Source organism: Dendrobates tinctorius, unplaced genomic scaffold (genome assembly GCF_039654945.1).
Source record: "Dendrobates tinctorius isolate UK_male_01 unplaced genomic scaffold, ASM3965494v1 ptg000060l, whole genome shotgun sequence".
NCBI lineage: Eukaryota > Metazoa > Chordata > Amphibia > Anura > Dendrobatidae > Dendrobates > Dendrobates tinctorius.
Genome location: NW_027361728.1, coordinates 65,502,922 through 65,522,090, shown reverse-complemented (window position 1 = coordinate 65,522,090; position 19,169 = coordinate 65,502,922). Strand labels below are relative to the sequence as shown.

At 41.2% G+C, this 19,169-nt stretch overlaps 1 protein-coding gene across 1 annotated transcript in view; it reads left to right on the top strand.

Moving 5' to 3' along the window:
* LOC141092821 (extracellular calcium-sensing receptor-like) overlaps nt 1–14,768 on the top strand; it is a gene marked incomplete at its 5' end in the record, with an annotated part of 62,925 nt that extends 48,157 nt beyond the window's left edge. The window contains 2 exons of the mRNA XM_073579148.1: nt 1,034–1,157; nt 12,247–14,768. Coding sequence (XP_073435249.1) covers nt 1,034–1,157; nt 12,247–13,145 — 1,023 coding nt within the window. The remainder of the gene's footprint in view (nt 1–1,033; nt 1,158–12,246) is intronic.
* Between the last annotated feature and the right edge of the window lie 4,401 nt (nt 14,769–19,169).

Sequence of the window (19,169 nt, the reverse complement as noted above, 5' to 3'; positions counted from 1 at the left end):
CATTTGCCGGATCCGGCGTTCCGGCACGACGCCGGATCGCGCCTGACGCCGAAAACCTGATGTGTGAAAGTAGCCTTATACAAAATAAATTTAGTTATTTATAAGTAATGATCCTGCCTGATAACAATTAAGAATAATTTAGGCCAAGTACTGCAGTAACTGCTGATTCAGTAAATTAATTCTCTGTAACATGGAAAGATGTAAGTTTATGGAACCTTTATATGTCAGTCTGCTCTGGTTTGTGATGGTGTCTGGAAACCATGAAAATTCTACAGGTAATTCAATCATTATTGGGGCTAGATGTATCTTCAAGACAGAATACACCCATGAGTTTTATCTACGCATTTATAATGCTGTGAAACAATATCATGTGAGCAAAAACATATATTCAGATAGTATAAAAAGCCCACGTGCCTAAAAAAAGGCCTACAACATGGACACTCCCAACATGGAATTTCCTGCAAGAACATGGAGTCAAAAATCCACAAATATATATTTGAAAACTTTATTTTAAATTCCAAAAAATGGTATACATATAAAAAAATCAATAGCAATAGACTCAGGTATTCATGACATGTAGTCCATACATAAATAATAGGGAGGGCAGAGTGGATCAGGTTGCATATAGTAAGATAAAATAAAGAGCTAGTGCTAAACCAATATTAAAGTGTCATAACATAACATTCATACAGATAATCTGATATAATCAGTAAATATCATGAAGTGTCTCGTCCATATATAGTAACCATTATTATGGTCCCATACAAAAAATAGGAAGGTAATAAGCATGTGTTTGCATATAGATTTGCAATTGGTAACCTAAGCAACAAAAAATGATCATCTCTTAGCCATATCTCCCCATCTGGGACACCGTGCCTGCAACCCCAACGCGCGTTTTGCATGGGCTTCCATGGAGGCTGTAATTAGAAAATGTACAAAAATAAGACTTTCAGCTGATTAAGAAGTTGTTTAGGTGCCAGCAATTTTTGGACTTTTCATACCTACAAATATAAATTATTTTTGTCTTTCTCAGATACCAATTTCTGTGTGCAGTGCAAGTTGTCCTTTTGGAAGCAGAAAGGCTGCTCAGAATGGAAAAAATGCTTGTTGCTTTGACTGCATCCCATGTAATCAAGGGGAGATCAGTAATCAGTCAAGTGAGTTTAATGACACTTACAAGACGGGATATTCTGTAATCTCTCACATGTTAAGTATTCACAAACACTAATCCTATGTTTAGATTTCCTTTTGAAATCTGTTTGTAATGGATCCAGATGAATATAAAAATGGTAAGGAACAAGTCTGACTGCAAAGGGATACAGGATGCAAATCAAAGTTTCTGTTTTTAAAAAGATTCATTTGATGGATTCCTTTCACAATGGAAACTTTAGTGCCCATAAGCATCCACCTTGATTCTGTTTTGAATGAACTTGATGTTCTGGACTCCCGTTTGGTGGCCCCATCAGAACTTACATGTGAATCCCCCGCAAAATGTTCGGCACTTAAGTCTGATTGTCCGCCTTCAGTTTGCTTTTGCTCCCGTAAATGATACACAGTAGAGCGCACATTCGATCTGTCGGCACCATTGTAGTCTATGGCCCATGTTGGTGCACACGTCTGAATCGCAGTTTGCAGGAGGTTCAGACACAAACCCCAACGGGGCCACCGAACGGATGCCAGAATGCAATGTAAAAGAACCCTTATTGAAACGACAGCACAGCCCAGTAAGTGACACATTGCTGGAATCAGGGTCTCTGCCCTGTTTTACATTAATCAAAAAAGTCTAGACATTTTTACACTCTTAATCATTGTTTAATAAATACAAGATTAGTAGTAGTGAATAGTGATGAGTGAGTGTGCTTGCTACTCGAGTTTTCTGAGCATGCTCGTGTGTCCTCCAAGTATCTTGGGCATGCTCGGAGATTATGTATGAGTTCCTGCAGCTGCATGATTTGTGGCTGCTAGACAGCCTGAATACATGCAAGGATTGCCTTTTGGTTAGGGAATACCCACATGTATTCAGGCTGTCTAGAAGACGCAAATTATGCAGCTGCAGGAACTCAAACATAAACTACAAGCACATCCAAAATACTCAGAGCATGCTCGGAAACCTTGAGTAACGAGCACACTCTCTCATCACTAATAGTGAATGTAGAAACAACAGAACTGGGACTTATGAGCATCTTGGTTAATGTCTAGGGAAGTTACAGATGGTCACATATTTTTCCTGCAGCAGCCTCTACAGGTAAAAAGTAGTATTGGCATTAAATATGGGATGTTTAAAATAAATGGGTGACCAGGTAAAGCGTATCTGGCCAGACTGAGTGCAGCAGTGGACTCTCATTATCAAGATTTTGTGTGTGTGCAGTCCGATCCTTTACTTCAAACACCATTTGCAGACTGATGGTCTAGGCTTGGATAAATCATTTAAAGAGAACCTGTTAACAGGATTCTATACTCCAAACTAATGCCATGCATGTAAAGTTGGTTTAATGCTGAGTAAATCCTTACCTTTCTTATAGAAATCAATGTTGCTGTTTTAGAGAAATCCTTAGCTGAAATTGGATGCTAATAAGTTGCAAGCGCAGTGGGGGCGGGCCTTGCACTTATAGCTCTGCTGCTTTTCTGCTTTTTCCCCGTCCTCTGACTGACAGTGTCCTGCCAGAAAACAGATTTCTGCAAGAATGGTAAGGAATTAATCAGCATTAACGCTACTTTTATATACATATCATTAGTTCGGGGTATAAAATCTTGATGACTTTAAATACCATTTGCTAAGTGCACTGCACCTGCAACCGGGATTCTGATGCAAAGTAATGTAATATTGTTTTCTTTTAGCTTGCGACTTGCATATTCCAATATCTCGTCTAACAGATAAATAATGCTTCATTTTATATGTAAATTATTTTCAGTGTTTATTCTGCTCATTCATTCAAACCTGTTTAACTCAATATACAATGGAAAGTAGTCTGCTTTCAGATCTATCATGCATCACTGGTTTTAATATTCTGTAGCTTGGAAAGAAGTGGCTCTAGAGTAAAAATCCTAATGAGTTTATAGAAATGAGCAGTTCTGACACAGTAAGAGAGTGTCGTGTATTTAGCATGCAGTGAAAATGTGACAAATTAATACTCTTTTTCTTATCAGCTCATTCACAATGTCCTGTGTTGCACAGCTGATTCCAGTACGTCATTGTTACCATTCTCATTTAGATTTTTTATATTAACCCCTTCACCCCCAAGGGTGGTTTGCACGTTCATGACCGGGCCAATTTTTACAATTCTGACCACTGTACCTTTATGAGGTCATAACTCTGGAACGCTTCCATGGATCCCGGTGATTCTGACATTGTTTTCTCGTGACATATTGTGCTTCATGTTAGTGGTAAAATTTCATTCAAATAACTTGCGTTTATTTGTGAGAAAAACGGAAATTTGGCGAAAATTTTGAAAATTTCGCAATTTTCCAACTTTGAATTTTTATGCCCTTAAATCACAGAGATACAGCACACAAAAAACTTGATAACTAACATTTCCCACATGTTTACTTTACAACAGCACAATTTTGGAACCAAATTTTTTTTTTGTTAGGAAGTTATAAGGGTTAAAAGTTGACCAGCGATTTCTCATTTTTACAACACCATTTTATTTTTAGGACCACATCACATTTGAGGTCACTTTGAGGGGTCTATATGATAGAAAATACCCAAAAGTGACACCATTCTAAAAACTGCACCCCTTAAGGTGCTCAAAACCACATTCAAGAAGTTTATTAACCCTTTAGGTGCGTCACAGGAATTTTTTTGAATATTTAAAAAAAAATGAACATCTAACTTTTTTTCACAAAAAAAATACTTCAGGTTCAATTTTTTTTATTTTACCAAGGGTAACAGGAGAAATTGGACTGCAAAAGTTATTGTGCAATTTGTCCTGAGTACGCTGATACCTGATATGTGGGGGGGAACGACTGTTTCGGCGCATGGCAGAGCTCAGAATGGAAGGAGCGCCGTTTGACTTTTTCAATGCAAAATTGGCTGGAATTCAGATCGGACGCCATGTCACGTTTGGAGAGTCCCTGATGTACCTAAACAGTGGAAACCCCCTACAAGTGACCCCATTTTGGAAACTAGACCCCCCAAGGAACTTATCTAGATATGTGGTGAGAACTTTGAACCCACAAGGGCTTTACAGAAGTTTATAACGTACAGCTGTACAATTAAAAAAAACATTTTTTCCACAAAAATGATCTTTTCACCCCAATTTTTATTTTCCCAAGGGTAACAGGACCCTAAAAGTTATTGTGCAATTTGACCTGAGTATGCTGATACCCCACATGTGGGGGTAAACCACTATTTGGGCGCATGGCAGAGCTCGGAAGGGAAGGAGCGCCATTTGACGTTTTTGGCTGGAATTGAGATCGGACATCATGTCGCGATTGGAAAACCCCTGATGTACCAAAACAGTGGAAACCCCCCACAAATGACACCATTTTGGAAACTAGACCCCCTAAGGAACTTATCTAGATGTGTGGTGAGAACTTTGAACCCCCAAGGGCTTCACAGAAGTTTATAACATACAGCCGCACAATTAAAAAATCATATTTTTTCCAAAAAAATGATCTTTTCACACTCAATTCTTATTTTTCCAAGGGTAACAGGACCCTAAAAGTTATTGTGCAATTTGTCCTGAGTACCCTGATACCCCACATGTGGGGGTAAACCACTATTTGGGTGCATGGCAGAGCTCGGAAGGGAAGCAGCGCCATTTGACGTTTTTGGCTGGAATTGAGATCGGACACCATGTCGCGATTGGAAAACCCATGATGTACCAAAACAGTGGAAACCCCCCACAAATGACACCATTTTGGAAACTAGACCCCCTAAGGAACTTATCTAGATGTGTGGTGAGAACTTTGAACCCCCAAGGGCTTCACAGAAGTTTATAACATAAAGCCGTACAATTAAAAAATCATATTTTTTCCACGAAAATGATCTTTTCACCCTCAATTCTTATTTTTCCAAGGGTAACAGGACCCTAAAAGTTATTGTGCAATTTGTCCTGAGTACGCTGATACCCCACATGTGGGGGTAAACCACTATTTGGGCGCATGGCAGAGCTCGGAAGGGAAGCAGCGCCATTTGACGTTTTTGGCTGGAATTGAGATCGGACACCATGTCGCGATTGGAAAACCCATGATGTACCAAAACAGTGGAAACCCCCCACAAATGACACCATTTTGGAAACTAGACCCCCTAAGGAACTTATCTAGATGTGTGGTGAGAACTTTGAACCCCCAAGGGCTTCACAGAAGTTTATAACATAAAGCCGTACAATTAAAAAATCATATTTTTTCCACGAAAATGATCTTTTCACCCTCAATTCTTATTTTTCCAAGGGTAACAGGACCCTAAAAGTTATTGTGCAATTTGTCCTGAGTACGCTGATACCCCACATGTGGGGGTAAACCACTATTTGGGCGCATGGCAGAGGTCAGAAGGGAAGCAGCGCCATTTGACGTTTTTGGCTGGAATTGAGATCGGACACCATGTCGCGATTGGAAAACCCCTGATGTACCTAAACAGTGGAAACCCCCCTCAAATGACACAATTTTGTAAACTAGACCCCCCAAGGAACTTATCTAGATGTGTGGTGAGCACTTTGAACCCCCCAGTGCTTCACAGAAGTTTATAACGCCCGGGCGTGAAAATAAAAAATTCGTATTTTTTCCACAGACATGATCTTTTAGTCACCATTTTTTTATTTTCCCAAGGGTACCAGGAGAAATTGGACCCCAAAAGCTGTTGTCCAATTTGTCCTGAGTATGCTGATACCCCATATGTGGGAGAAAACTACTGTATGGGCACACGTCGGGGCTCGGAAGGGAAGTAGTGACGTTTTGGAATGCAGACTTTGATGGAATGGTCTGCGGGTGTCATGTTGCCTTTGGAGAGCCCCTAATGTACCTAAACAGTGGAAACCACCCACAAATGACCCCATTTTGAAAACTAGACCCCCTAAGGAACTTATCTAGATGTGAGGTGAGCACTTTGAACCCCCAAAGGCTTCACAGAAGTTTATAATGCCAGGGCATGAAAATAAAAAAATCATATTTTTTCCACAAACATGATCAATTAGTCCCCAATTTTTTCATTTTCCCAAGGGTAACAGGAGAAATTGGACCCCAAAAGTTGTTGTCCAATTTGTCATGAGTACGCTGACACCCCATATGTGGGAGAAAACTACTGTATGGACACACGTCAGGGCTCGGAAGGGAAGTAGTGACGTTTTGGAATGCAGACTTTGATGGAATGGTGTGCGGGTGTCATGTGTGTTTGGAGAACCCCTGATGTACCTAAACTATTGAAACTCCCCACAAGTGACCCCATTTTCGTCACTAGGCCCCCCACGGAACTTATCTAGATGTGTGGTGAGCACTTTGAACCCCCAAGTGCTTCACAGAAGTTTATAGCGCTCGGGCGTGAAAATAAAAAAATCATTTTTTTCCACAAAAATGATATTTTTGCCCCCAATTTTTTATTTTCCTAAGGGTAACAGGAGAAATTGGACCCCAAAAATTGTTTTGCAATTTGACCTGAGTAGGCTGATACCCTACATGTGGGGGTAAAACACTGTTTGGGCGCATGGCAGAGCTTGGAAGGGAAGGAGCACCATTTGACTTTTTCAACTCCGAATTGGCTGGAATTGAGATCAGACGCCATGTTGCATTTGGAGAGCCCCTGATGTGCCCAAACAGTGGAAACCCCCAATTCTAACTCCAACCCGAACCCCAGCACACCCCTAACCCTAATCTCAGCCCTAACCCTAACCCTAACCCGAACGGAAAAATGGAAATAAATACATTTTTTTAATTTTATTATTTCTCCCTAACTAAGGGGGTGATAACGGTGGGTTTGATTTACTAGTTATGGCGGTTTTTATGTTTGGCGGCTGTCACACGCTAAAAGACGCTTTTTATTGTAAAAATAGTTTTTGCATCACCACATATTGAGAGCTCTAATTTTTCCGTTTTTTGACCCACCGAGTCATGTGAGGTCGTATTTTTTGCAGGACGAGTTGACATTTTTATTGGTACCATTTTCGGGCATGTGACATTTTTTGATCGCTTTTTATTCCGATTTTTGGGACGCAGAATGAACAAAAACCAGCGTTTCATGAATTTCTTTTGGGGGGGTGCGTTTACACCGTTCCGCGTGCGATAAAATTGATAAAGCGGTTTTATTCTTCGGGTCAGTATGCTTACAGAGATACCTTATTTAGGTTGTTTTTTTATGTTTTGTCGGTTTTACGCAATGGAAACTATTTTATATAAAAAATAATTATTTTTGCATCGCTTTATTCTGCGAGCTATAACTTTTTTATTTTTTTGCAGATGATGCTGTGTGGCAGCTCGTTTTTTGCGGGACAAGATGACGTTTTCAGCGGTACCATGGATATTTATATGCGTCTTTTTGATCGCGCGTTATTACACTTTTTGTTTGGCGGTATGATAAATCATTATTTTTTGCTTCGTTTTTATTTTTTAAGGGGTTCTCTAAAGGGGTTAACTAATGGGATAGTTTTATAGGGCGGGTCGTTATGGACGTGGCAATACCTAATATGTGTACTTTTATTGTTTTTTTTTTATTTCTAAAAAATGGATTTATTTGGGGGAATATTTTTTTTTTTTTTCTAATTTATTTGGCGATTTTTTTTAATTTATTTTAACACTTTTTTATTTTTTTTTTTTACTTTATTAAATAGTCCCAGGTGGGACATCACTGTCCTGTGACAGATCGCTGATCTGTCACATCACAGATCACTTTGACAGATCAGCAATCTGTCACAGGCACTGCAGAAGGCTTCCTCATGCCTGCGCTTTGCAGGCACTGAGGAAGCCAGCTTCCTGCAGGCCCCCGAAGGCCACCGTCGCCATCTTGGATTCGGGGGCCTGCAGGAAAGGGGCCCCCGGCAGCAGCGCTGCACATTGCGCTGCCGTGGGGGCTCAGGGAAGCATGGAGGGAGCCCCCTCCCTGCCGATGCTTCCCTTTAACTCCCGGTACACCGCGATCGTGTTTGATCGCGGTGTACAAGGGGTTAACGTGTCGGGGGCGGTCCGTGACCGCCCCTGACACATTGTGCCGGGTGTCAGCTGTGATAATCAGCTGACACCCGGCCGCGATCAGCGGCGCTCACCACGTGGGCGCCGCTGATCGCGGTAGACGTACTATCCCGTCCATGGGCATAGGGGCCCGGGTCCCATGGACGGGATAGTACGTCTCATGTCAGGAAGGGGTTAAGCCAAGAGAGCCACAATTGTATCTATTCTGACTATCCAATCTGAACACTTAGGATCTGTCTATTTGAATTATTTTACTACTGCTTCATAAATGAATAATAACACTGAAATACCTTAAAGATAAAGAAGGAAAAATGTAATAAATTAAATATTCATTTAGGACTGAACTGTAAAGCAAAGGAAAAAAATTGACTAAAGTTAATGATCGTGTGCGGTTTCTCTTCTCCCGCAAGATTCTTTGATTACTTGCCGCTTACATCCTGCCACTTTATACATCAAAGGCAATTTATGTACATGGGAAACATCATCCAAACTGTCCCTACCTACTCACAAACACTGTCCTATCTTTATTTTAAGAAATATGTTGGGGGGAAATAATGTAACTCTGTCACACAATCCTAGATTTTACACACTTTTGACCATAGGAATAAGCATTACACATGCACTTCCAGTCGAGTGTGCATGTGTCCTAATTACAGAGAAGGGAATAAGCCTCTGCCAGACATCTTTATTGCCGGCTTATCTCCGCCTTGATTTATCCGATCACTCATGATCACAAATGATGCATATTTTACAGATTGAGTCTCGGGAATGTAAATTTATAAGCACAACTGCTTATGGCCATCTATTATTTAAAGTGTTATTTAACGACCCCAATACCATACAAAGATAAAGAAGAAGAACATGTTTCTGGTAGAAAGTTCAGATCTTTTTATAGTAACATATGTACATTCTGGTACTGTCAGTGCTGGGTGTACCATTTAAGGGATGTATATGTTTAAACACCAGTAGGGAACCTCATCTCTACCAGATGTACCGGTTATGCTTTGCTATTAACTGTTTCTGAAATTTGCCATATCTGTTATGGGTGATGTGATTTTTTCATCCTATTCTGATGTGTGAGAATACACCTAGATATATATTCTAAAGGATATATCTGCAGATTGAGACTAAACTGGCACACTCACAGCAGGAGTCAGTAAGTCCTCTAAAGTACTTCTATATCTACACGCACGGTAACTATCCTACGTTTGCTGCTGTGATATGCGTTTTTCTAAATTATTGGTATGCACGTGGGGTGGACTTTATTATTTTAACTTCTAGAACAAAAGTTATAGTTTTATATTTTCCAGCCGTTGTCTTCAGCTCTTCCCAGTGTCACTTTGGTCCGACGCCACCATCTTGGGACCACAACTTCTGACTGACTGGAAGTCAGAGGTAACGTCACAAGCTCTCAATGCAAGTGTATGAGGGCATCATTCTGGCTCTTAAAGTCTGTAAGAAAGTCCTTTTCTGCTCCCAGGGACATGGGTTAGAGTGGTTTCACATTGCATTTTTTTCCAGGTTCATTGGTCTCGTCAGGGCTTGTGTCCAATCTCCCCTATAAAACAGGATTGAGACGTATGTGCCTATAAGGGTGTGTCAGGGTCAAGTCATGCCCCTGCATCCCTTCCTAGTAAAACGGGAACGTTTTAGTGTAACATGGTTTAGTATGTGATTACATATGTGTAATGCATAGTTGTGTAATTTATAAGATTAGGGACAGAGTTAGGAAACTATAGCATAAGTGTAAAATTTAGCTTGAGTAGTAAGAATGGTTAGAATTGGGTTTAGTACAGTGGAGGGTGCTGTAGATTAGGAATTCAGACAAGTTCAGGAGTAGTTAAGGAAATAGGAGATTTCCAAGTTGGGAGGGGTAGGAGTAGATGTAGTTGGGACACTTCCTAGTTTAGTGCAGTTAGTGAGTTGGATGGAGATCTGTGAGGTTGATCCACAAAAGAGTTCAAAAAAGGACCAACAGTTCAGGGGCATAAGACTGAACAGTCATATAGATACGAGGAAGCGGAAGCAGCATGAGAACGGCAGCAACTAGGGTCAGTGGGATATCTTGAAACGTCAGAGACCTACGGTCTGGAAAAGATATGAAAAAGCCATCCTTTATTTTGCTCTCGGAGGGGAAAACGGGTGGGGATCCCCAAGCAAGGAAGAACTAGCTCTGGAATTCGGGAAGCTGCAGTACCGGATGGAACATTTTAGTGACAAAGATTGCCAGGAGAGCAAGGGACAGCACAACTGGAAGGAACTGTGACTAGTGAAAATTACTCTGCGGTATCTGTGACTGAACTGAACTTGTGGAGTAAAGTTGATATGATCAGATGTAAGCCCTGACTGGACCAACAAATGTGAAAAAAATGTAATGCGAAAACACCATTAGAATGTACGCAAGTCTAATTGGGTTGGATCCCTCAACCTGTGTTGGAGATGGAATTCATGTGCTAATTATGTTCTTACAAACAGGATAAGAAACACATTTACATTTCACAGGGATCATTAGACATTTGTGAATCAGTAGAAGATATACAGACATTGACAAGACTTATTTTAAGCAATACATATAAATTAATGTGGCCTATCTTCACTACACTGAATTTTTAAGAATTTATTGTGCAGAGTGGCATGGGGCGGCAGCAGTGAGCGAGGCACTCGTCTCATCCTTTTGCACCCAAAGCAGTACTTGAAAGTGTGGGTGTTGGTGTTAGTGCTGTGATGGCCTTTTGCCTGTGCAGGTCATCGGTAGTAAGGATCTTGCTATTCCCTTGTCCTGTAGTCTCCATTTTTCCTGTAGTTCACCCAATACAGCAACACTGCTCACAGAACACTTCTTACTTTTACTTGCCCTAACACTAAACGGGCTAGTCCCAAACTTTAGCTGCAACTTACCCTAATGTCATTACCTAACTACAGTCAACTACCTTATATTACTTAGCTTATGTACTAAACCCTGAACTATACATCCCTATACTATACATTACCAACATTACCCTTACAATTGAACTCATTTCATTTGATCAATTTGCAATTTGATTCTTGTGAATCACCTATGGCAGTTGCTGTTTTTATACATTGCAAAATATCGCATCAGCCAGAGAAGGATCACTTTACTTTGCGCACGCCTGAAAAATAACATCTTGCAGGTGTCACATCATATGGTATAGCAAAGCCAATAAGATGGAACTATCAAAGCCTGTATAAGCGTAGAAGCAGGGAATGCAGCAGTCATTTTATGATGAATCTGGATAATGAGAGAACATCATAGCTCATAGTTTAGCAACAGGGTTAAGGAAAGAAAGCCATAAAACACTACTGATAATGTGCATAAAGAACTTGAAAGTAGTTCTATACAGTCATAGGAGACCTTACGTCTTTTCAGAGCATTAGGATGCTTTGCAGTACTTTCAATTCAGGGCAAATTGAAACGATGCAAATCAGTTTTTCTTTAAATGGAGTTGAACCTTAATAGGGCCAACTTTTTTCTCATTTAGGATCTTAGCTGAAGTACACGTTATGTAGAATATGAATGTTTAATGTATGTATTCCTTTATTTGATAGCTGATAGATGGTGAGCAAAGGGGTTGTCTAGGATTGATTAGCTTGAGCTCATTAAATGCATCTTACCATGAGGGGCAAGTTTGTGGTTTTACTTATCTTGCAGCTTTTTATAACAGCAATTTATCAGTTTCTAGTGAGATGCCATACATCCCTCTTCAGTGGATTTAATGTACGATATGTGTCATCACACATGTGAATGCAGTGGAAAGGGGGCTTCTCTCCTAGATCCATGGAGAATGTGTCATTAAAAGCTCTGTGAGCTACACATTCCCAGACTTTGCTAAAGTTCATGTGGCTGGAGACACTGGCTGGCTGATCTATGAGTTATGAATTGCACATTTGTAAGTTCGGGCCACTGATCAGAATGCAGAAGACTGGAATTGGCTGAAACTAATCATCTGACACTAACTAACCTGGAAATAGTAGTAAAGTGGGATGTTGTATAAAATGTTTTGGGTAATTGTAGCCATCAAAATATGTTTTTTTCAGAGTCCTTGAAAAAACTGCAATAGCTCTTGACCAATTTCTTTAACTTGATGATATATTGCTTCTTGTGTGCAGGTTCATTGGAATGTGTCAAGTGTCCTCTAAACTACTGGTCCAGCCTGCAAAGAGATGGCTGTGTACTGAAAACAATGGAGTACATGTCTCTGAATGAAACATTAGGAGCGGTGTTGTTTGGAGGCGCCCTGCTTGGAATATTCCTCACTGTGTGTATCACCATCATTTTCATACATCACAGATCTAATCCCATTGTGCGAGCAAACAATTCCCATCTAAGCTTCTGCACTTTGGCTGCCATTGTACCTTGCTTTCTGTCCTCTGTTGCATATCTGGGACAGCCATCAGCCTTGTCTTGTGTTCTGCAAAATACTGGTTTTGGCATAACGTTTGCGTTTTGTATTTCCTGTATTTTGGGTAAAACTATTGTAGTCATTGTGGCATTCAATGTTCAACATCCAGGTAGAAAATCAGCTATTTTATTTACCCCCTCCAAACAAAAGCTTCTCATATGTTTGTGCACTGGCTTCCAGATTGTTGTATGCACAGCGTGGAATACTCTGGCACCCCCTAAGCCAGTAGAGCACACAAGCTACGACACTCCAACAATTACTTTACAATGCAATTCTGGCTCCACTGTAGCCTTTTCTATTGTCCTAGGATATATTGGTTTGCTGGTGTGTGTATCTTTCTCTCTGGCTTTTTGTGTTCGGAACCTGCCATATCACTATAATGAAGCTAAATTTATAACATTTAGCATGGTGATCGTCTCAGCTGTATGGGTAACATTTGTTCCAACCTATCTGAGTTCTCCAGGGAAGTATTTAGAAGCTGTGAAAATGTTTGCCATATTATTTTCCTGCTATGGCCTTCTGATATGCATATTTGTACCAAAGTGTTACATGATTTTATTTAAGCCTGAAAAAAAGCTTAAAAGATCCAGACACAGAAACGACTGAGGATTGCACTAGCTACATCCGCACAGCCATAAGGTGTAATACTTTCTGATACCTGTGACTGACTCAGGTGAAAGACAGCATGTAAATGAGAATAAACCACAAATCTAAAGGAGTACAGGAGAAGAGGTTCTGTGCAATATGTATATGTACACACACACACATATATATACTGTATATACATACACACACCTATATATATATATATATATATATATCTGAATAGCCCGGCGCTGCCCGGGCATAGTAACTAACTGTGGATAGTTATAACAAATTATAATTATCCTCCATCCCATAGTCCCGTGCCCTTATACCCAACATACCTCTCCTCCATCCCATAGTTGAGTGCCCATATACCCATCACACATCCTCCATCCCATAGTCCCATTCCCATATACCCATCATACATATTCTCCATCCCATAGTCCCATGCCCATATACCCATCATACATATTTGCCATCCCATAGTCGGGTGCCCATATACCCATCATACATATTCGCCATCCCATAGTCGAGTGCCCATATACCCATCACACATCCTTCATCTCATAGTCCCGTGCCCATATACCCGTCATACATATCCTCCATCCCATAGTCCCGTGCCCATATACCCATCATACATATCCACCATCCCATAGTCCTGTGCCCATATACCCATCATACATATCCGCCATTCCATAGTCCTGTGCCCATACACCTGTCATACATATTCTCCATCCCATAGTCCAGTGCCCATATACCCATCACACATCCTCCATCCCATAGTCCCGTGCCCATATACCCATCATACATATCATCCACCCCATTGTCCAGTGCCCATATACCCATCACACATCCTCCATCCCATAGTCAACTATTATGACATCATAATGAGCGGTGGGGCTTGCAACCTATGATGACATCAGCATTGCCATGGCAACCATTATGACATCATAATGAGGGGCAGGGCTTGATACACACACACTTTTTCCCCATTATGTAGATAGGGGCAAAATTTTTTGGTGAATTGGAACACGCGGGGTTAAAATTTCACCTCACATCATAGCTTAGGACACTCTCGGGGTCCAGACGTGTGACTGTGCCAAATTTTGTGGCTGTAGCTGCGACGGTGCAGATGCCAATCCCGGACATACACACACACACACATACATACACACACACACACATACATACATACATACACACACTTGAGCTTTATATATTAGACTAGCTGAAGAGCCCGGTGCTGCCTGGGCATAGTAACTAACTGTGGTTAGTTATAACAAATTATAATTATCCTCCATCCCATAGTCCCGTGCCCATATACCCATCATACATATCCACGATCCCATAGGCCCGTGCCCATATACCCATCATACATATCCTCCATCATACATATCCTCCATCCCATAGTCCCGTGCCCATACATCCATAATACATATCCTGGCCTTATTCAGATTGAAATGCTGTGGCATGACCTTAAGAAAGCGGTTCATGCTCAGAAACTCTCAAATGTGGCGGAATTACAACAATTCAGCAAAGATGAGTTGGCCAAAATTCATCCAAAGCATTGTAAAAGACTGTTGCTGCTAAGGGTGGCCCAACCAGTTATTAGTCTTAGGGGAGGCAATCACTTTTTCACATAAAGCCCTGTTGATTTGGATTTTTTTTTTCTTAATAATAAACATTTTAATTTAAAAACTGCACTTTGTGTTTACTTGTGTTATCTTTATCTAAGAATAATTTGACGATCTCAAACATTTAAATTTGACAAACACACAAAAGAATAGGAAATCAGGAATGGGGGAAACATGCTTCTTCGATAAACAGTTCTTACATTACTTGGAGGTGTGCTTTGGGTCATTGTCCTGATGTAGGATGAAATTGGCTCCAATCAATCGCTATCCACATGGCGTTTCAAAATGGAGTGATAGCCTTCCTTATTCAAAATCCCTTTTACCTTGTACAAATCTCCCACGTTACCAGCACCAAAGCAACCCCAGACCATCACATTACCTCCAACATGCTCGACAGATGGCGTCAGGCACTCTTCCAGCATCTTTTCAGTTGTTCTGTGTCTCACAAATGTTCTTCTGTGTTATCCAAACACCTTAAACTTGGATTCGTCTGTCCATAACACTTTTTTCTAATCTTCCTCTGTCCAATGTCTTCTTTTGCCTATATTAATCTTTTCTTTTTATTAGCCAGTCTCAGATATGGCTTTTTTCTTTGCCTTGCCACTCTGCTCTGAAGGCCAGCATCTCGTAGTTGCCTCTTCACTGTAGACATTGACACTGGCGTTTTGCGTGTACTATTTAATGAAGCTGGCAGTTGAGGACCTGTGAGGCGTTGATTTCTTAAACTACAGACTCTAATGTACTTGTCTTGTTGCTCAGTTGTGCAGCGGGGTCTCCCACTTCTCTTTCTACTCTGGCTAGAGCCTGTTTGTGCTCTCCTCTGAATGGAGTAGTACACACCATTGTAGGAAATCTTCAGTTTCTTGGAAATTTCTCACATGGAATAGTCTTCATTTCTAAGAACAAGAAAAGACTGTCGAGTTTCACATGAAAGTTCATTTTTTCTGGCCATTTTGACAGTTTAATGGAATCAACAATTGTAATGCTCCAGATTGTCAACTAGCTCAAAGGAAGGTCAGGTTTATAGCTTCTCTAATCAGCCAAACTGTTTTCTGCTGTGCTAACATACTTGCACAAGAGTTTTCAAGGGTATTCTAACCATCCATTAGCCTTCTTACACAGTTAGAAAAAACACAAAGTACAATAAGAACACTGGAGTGATGGTTGTTGGAAATGGGCCTCTATACACCTATGAAGATATTGCATTACAAACCACACGTTGGCAGCTAGAATAGTCATTTACTATATTAACAATGTATAGAGTGTATTTCTGAATCATTTAATTGTTAGCTTCACTGGAAAAAACTGTGCTTTTCTTTTAAAAATAAGGACATTTCTAAGTGACTTTAAACTTTTGAACGGTAGTGTATATATATATTGTAAGGTTCCACCATGTAAGTGGATGGGGATTACTCACTCTGCAGGTCTTTAAGGTAAACACTGGCACGCTCAGGGTTAAAATGAAGCCATTCAGTTTAAAACTAAGACAGTTCCAGCAGCCATTTGTACTGTCTGTTAAAAATTCAGCTTTAAGAAATGAATATAGTTTAACACTGACCCCGGCCAGTATAACACGGACGCCTGTCCGTTACCTGCTGGTGTCAGCCACACAGGTTCTCAGATCCCTCTTGTCCTCAGAGGTATCCGTAAACATGGAACAAAGTACAGTCTTTTCCTGAAACATACTTCTCACTGACCCCGGTCAGTAGAACACACAGTTGTCAAGACCATTACCTGTTGGCTCGCCACACAGGTTCTCGGATTCCTCTTATCCTCAGAGGCATCCGAGAAATGTCAGTTCACACACAGTCTCTTTTCTCTTACCTGTTGGCCAGGCAGGTTCCCAGATCCCTCTTACCACAGAGGTATCCTGTACACATTTCTCTCTGACCCCGGTTAGTATCACACGGTTTTCAAGACCGTCTGCTCCTTTTGGCTCAGAGTCGCCGGCACGGCTTCCTCAGGCTATGTGACGTTCGAGCCTGGAACATGGGAGCTCTGTCTGGGCTGACAGACTCCAACACACTCTCCCTCATGTGCAACACACCTGCCTTAGATAGCTGTAACCACTCCCAGTTACCTACCACATGGCTAGTCACATGATCATGACCTCATCACAGGTCCTGCAGAATTCACAACCACACACATATCTTCAGACAAAACGGGGTACAGTGAGCCCCCTCACCACAGACCCTCCTGTTATGATTAGATCACCGAGAAGGATAGCCGGGGAATAAAGTAGGCAACCAGAAAACCAAAAAGGTTGGTATCTAAGCGGATTGCAGACCCCTAAAACTAACAACACAACTAGAATTAGCCGTGGGATGTACCTACAATGCCCTAGATGCCTCGGCACAGCCAAAGAGCTAACTAAGCCTAAAGCAAGAAAGGGGAAAGCTAAACTGCCCCTGATGTTGCGCCCTAGAAAAAACCCTATCACATTGCATGGCCTCAGAAGTTTGTTCGAAAGGCAGCACCACCTCTCGCATAGTTTTACGTTCACATAAACGTCTATTAATTTGAATGGCTAATGACAGAGTTGTTAAGACCAGAGGGGCCAGGGAATCCCACCATAACATCTTTTACGGTTTCTGCCAGACCTATCCGAAAAAGAGATGCTAGGGCGTCATCGTTCCATTTAATAAGGACCGCCCACTTTCGGAATTTTTGACAATATAACTCTGCTGCTTCCTGACCCTGGTTCAATCCCTATAAGGTTTTCTCAGCTTGATCAATAACATTAGGTTCATCATACAATAACCTCAGAGCCTGAAAAACGCATCCACATTAGCCAGAATAGGATCCCCAGGCGTCAGAGAAAGGCCCAGTCCTGAGGGTCGCCGAACAACAGGGAGATGACAATTTTAACCTGCTGCACCGAGTTCCCCAAGGAATTAGGTTTCAAGGCAAAAAACAGTTTACAATTATTCTATGTTAGCGCTATATAAAAAAATAAAGATTATTATTATTAAAGTTCAAAAATTTAGACCGATCCCTAGAAAATACATCAGGAATAGGGATTTTTGGTTCTATAGCAGATGATTGAGCAAGATAGGCAGAAATTCCCCGAACTTCAGCAGCGAGCTGCTCAACACAATCGGACAATTGCTTAGTCTCTATTAAAGAAAAAATTCTTCTACGACCCCCAGAGAAAAAGAGGAAAAAATTTATAAAAAATCCAGACACTTTTTTTTTTTAATACAATTTTTCCCTTCTTTAGAGCAGGGTTCCCCAACTCCAGTCCTCAAGGCCCACCAACAGGTCATGTTTTCAGGATTTCCTTAGTATTGCCCAGGTGATAATTCCATCACCTGTGCAATACAAAGGAAATCCTGAAAACATGACCTGTTGGTGGGCCTTGAGGACTGGAGTTGGGGAACCCTGCTTTAGAGTACCCTAGAATCTATAGTTTAGGCTGGTGATTCTGTTATGATTAGGTCACCAAGGAGGATAGCCGGGGAATAAGCTAGGCAACCAGAAAACCAGAAAGGTTGGTAACTAAGCGGATTGCAGACCCCTAAAACTAACAACACAACTAGAATTAGCTATGGGACGTACCTACAATGCCCTAGACGCCTTGGCACAGCCAAAGAGTTAACTAAGCCTAAAGCAAGAAAGGGGGAAGCTAAACTGCCCCGGAGTAGAACCCCAAAGGAATAGATAGCCCCCAAACATATATTGCCGGTGAGACAAGATGAGGCACAAACACAGGCAGAAAATAGAGTAAGCAAATGATGGGGCTCACACTGTCAAGACAGAACAGGACAGGAAAGATACTGTTTGCAATCACGCAAAAAACCCTAAGAAAAATCCAACACGTCTGATATGCAAAAATACTGAGGCCACACGACCTCTCCCCCACTAGATCAGCATTCTGGTGTGAACTGGAAGCAAAGCAAAAGATTCTGATAGAGAAAGGCAAAAACTGGATCAAATGCAAAAAGATTCCAGCAAAAAAAATAACTTATCTGAACGATGCAGGACCAAGCGGACTTCAAAATGCACAGGAAGAAAACCAAATCACCAGCAACAACTGAGGCAAGCTTGCTGACTTAAATCTTCCCAGTCTGTAACACCTGACCTCCAATCATCCTCTTCAGGTGATTGACTTCTGTCAACCCTACCAGCTCCATTACCCGCAGCAACCACCAGAGGGAGCCCAAACTCAGAAGTCAGGTCAAAAGTGTTCACAACACCCTCCCAACTCTCAAAGCTACCCGTAGACCGGACCCAAATGTGAACAACTACTTAAAAATTTATGTACACTTAAGAAAACACTCCCGGCTACATCACAGGGAGCTGCCATCCCTGTGACACATACCTTCCATTAACCACGTGATCACCAGTCACACCACAATATATATACACTGTATATGTGCATGTGTCACAATACACAGGCTCTCCATACATG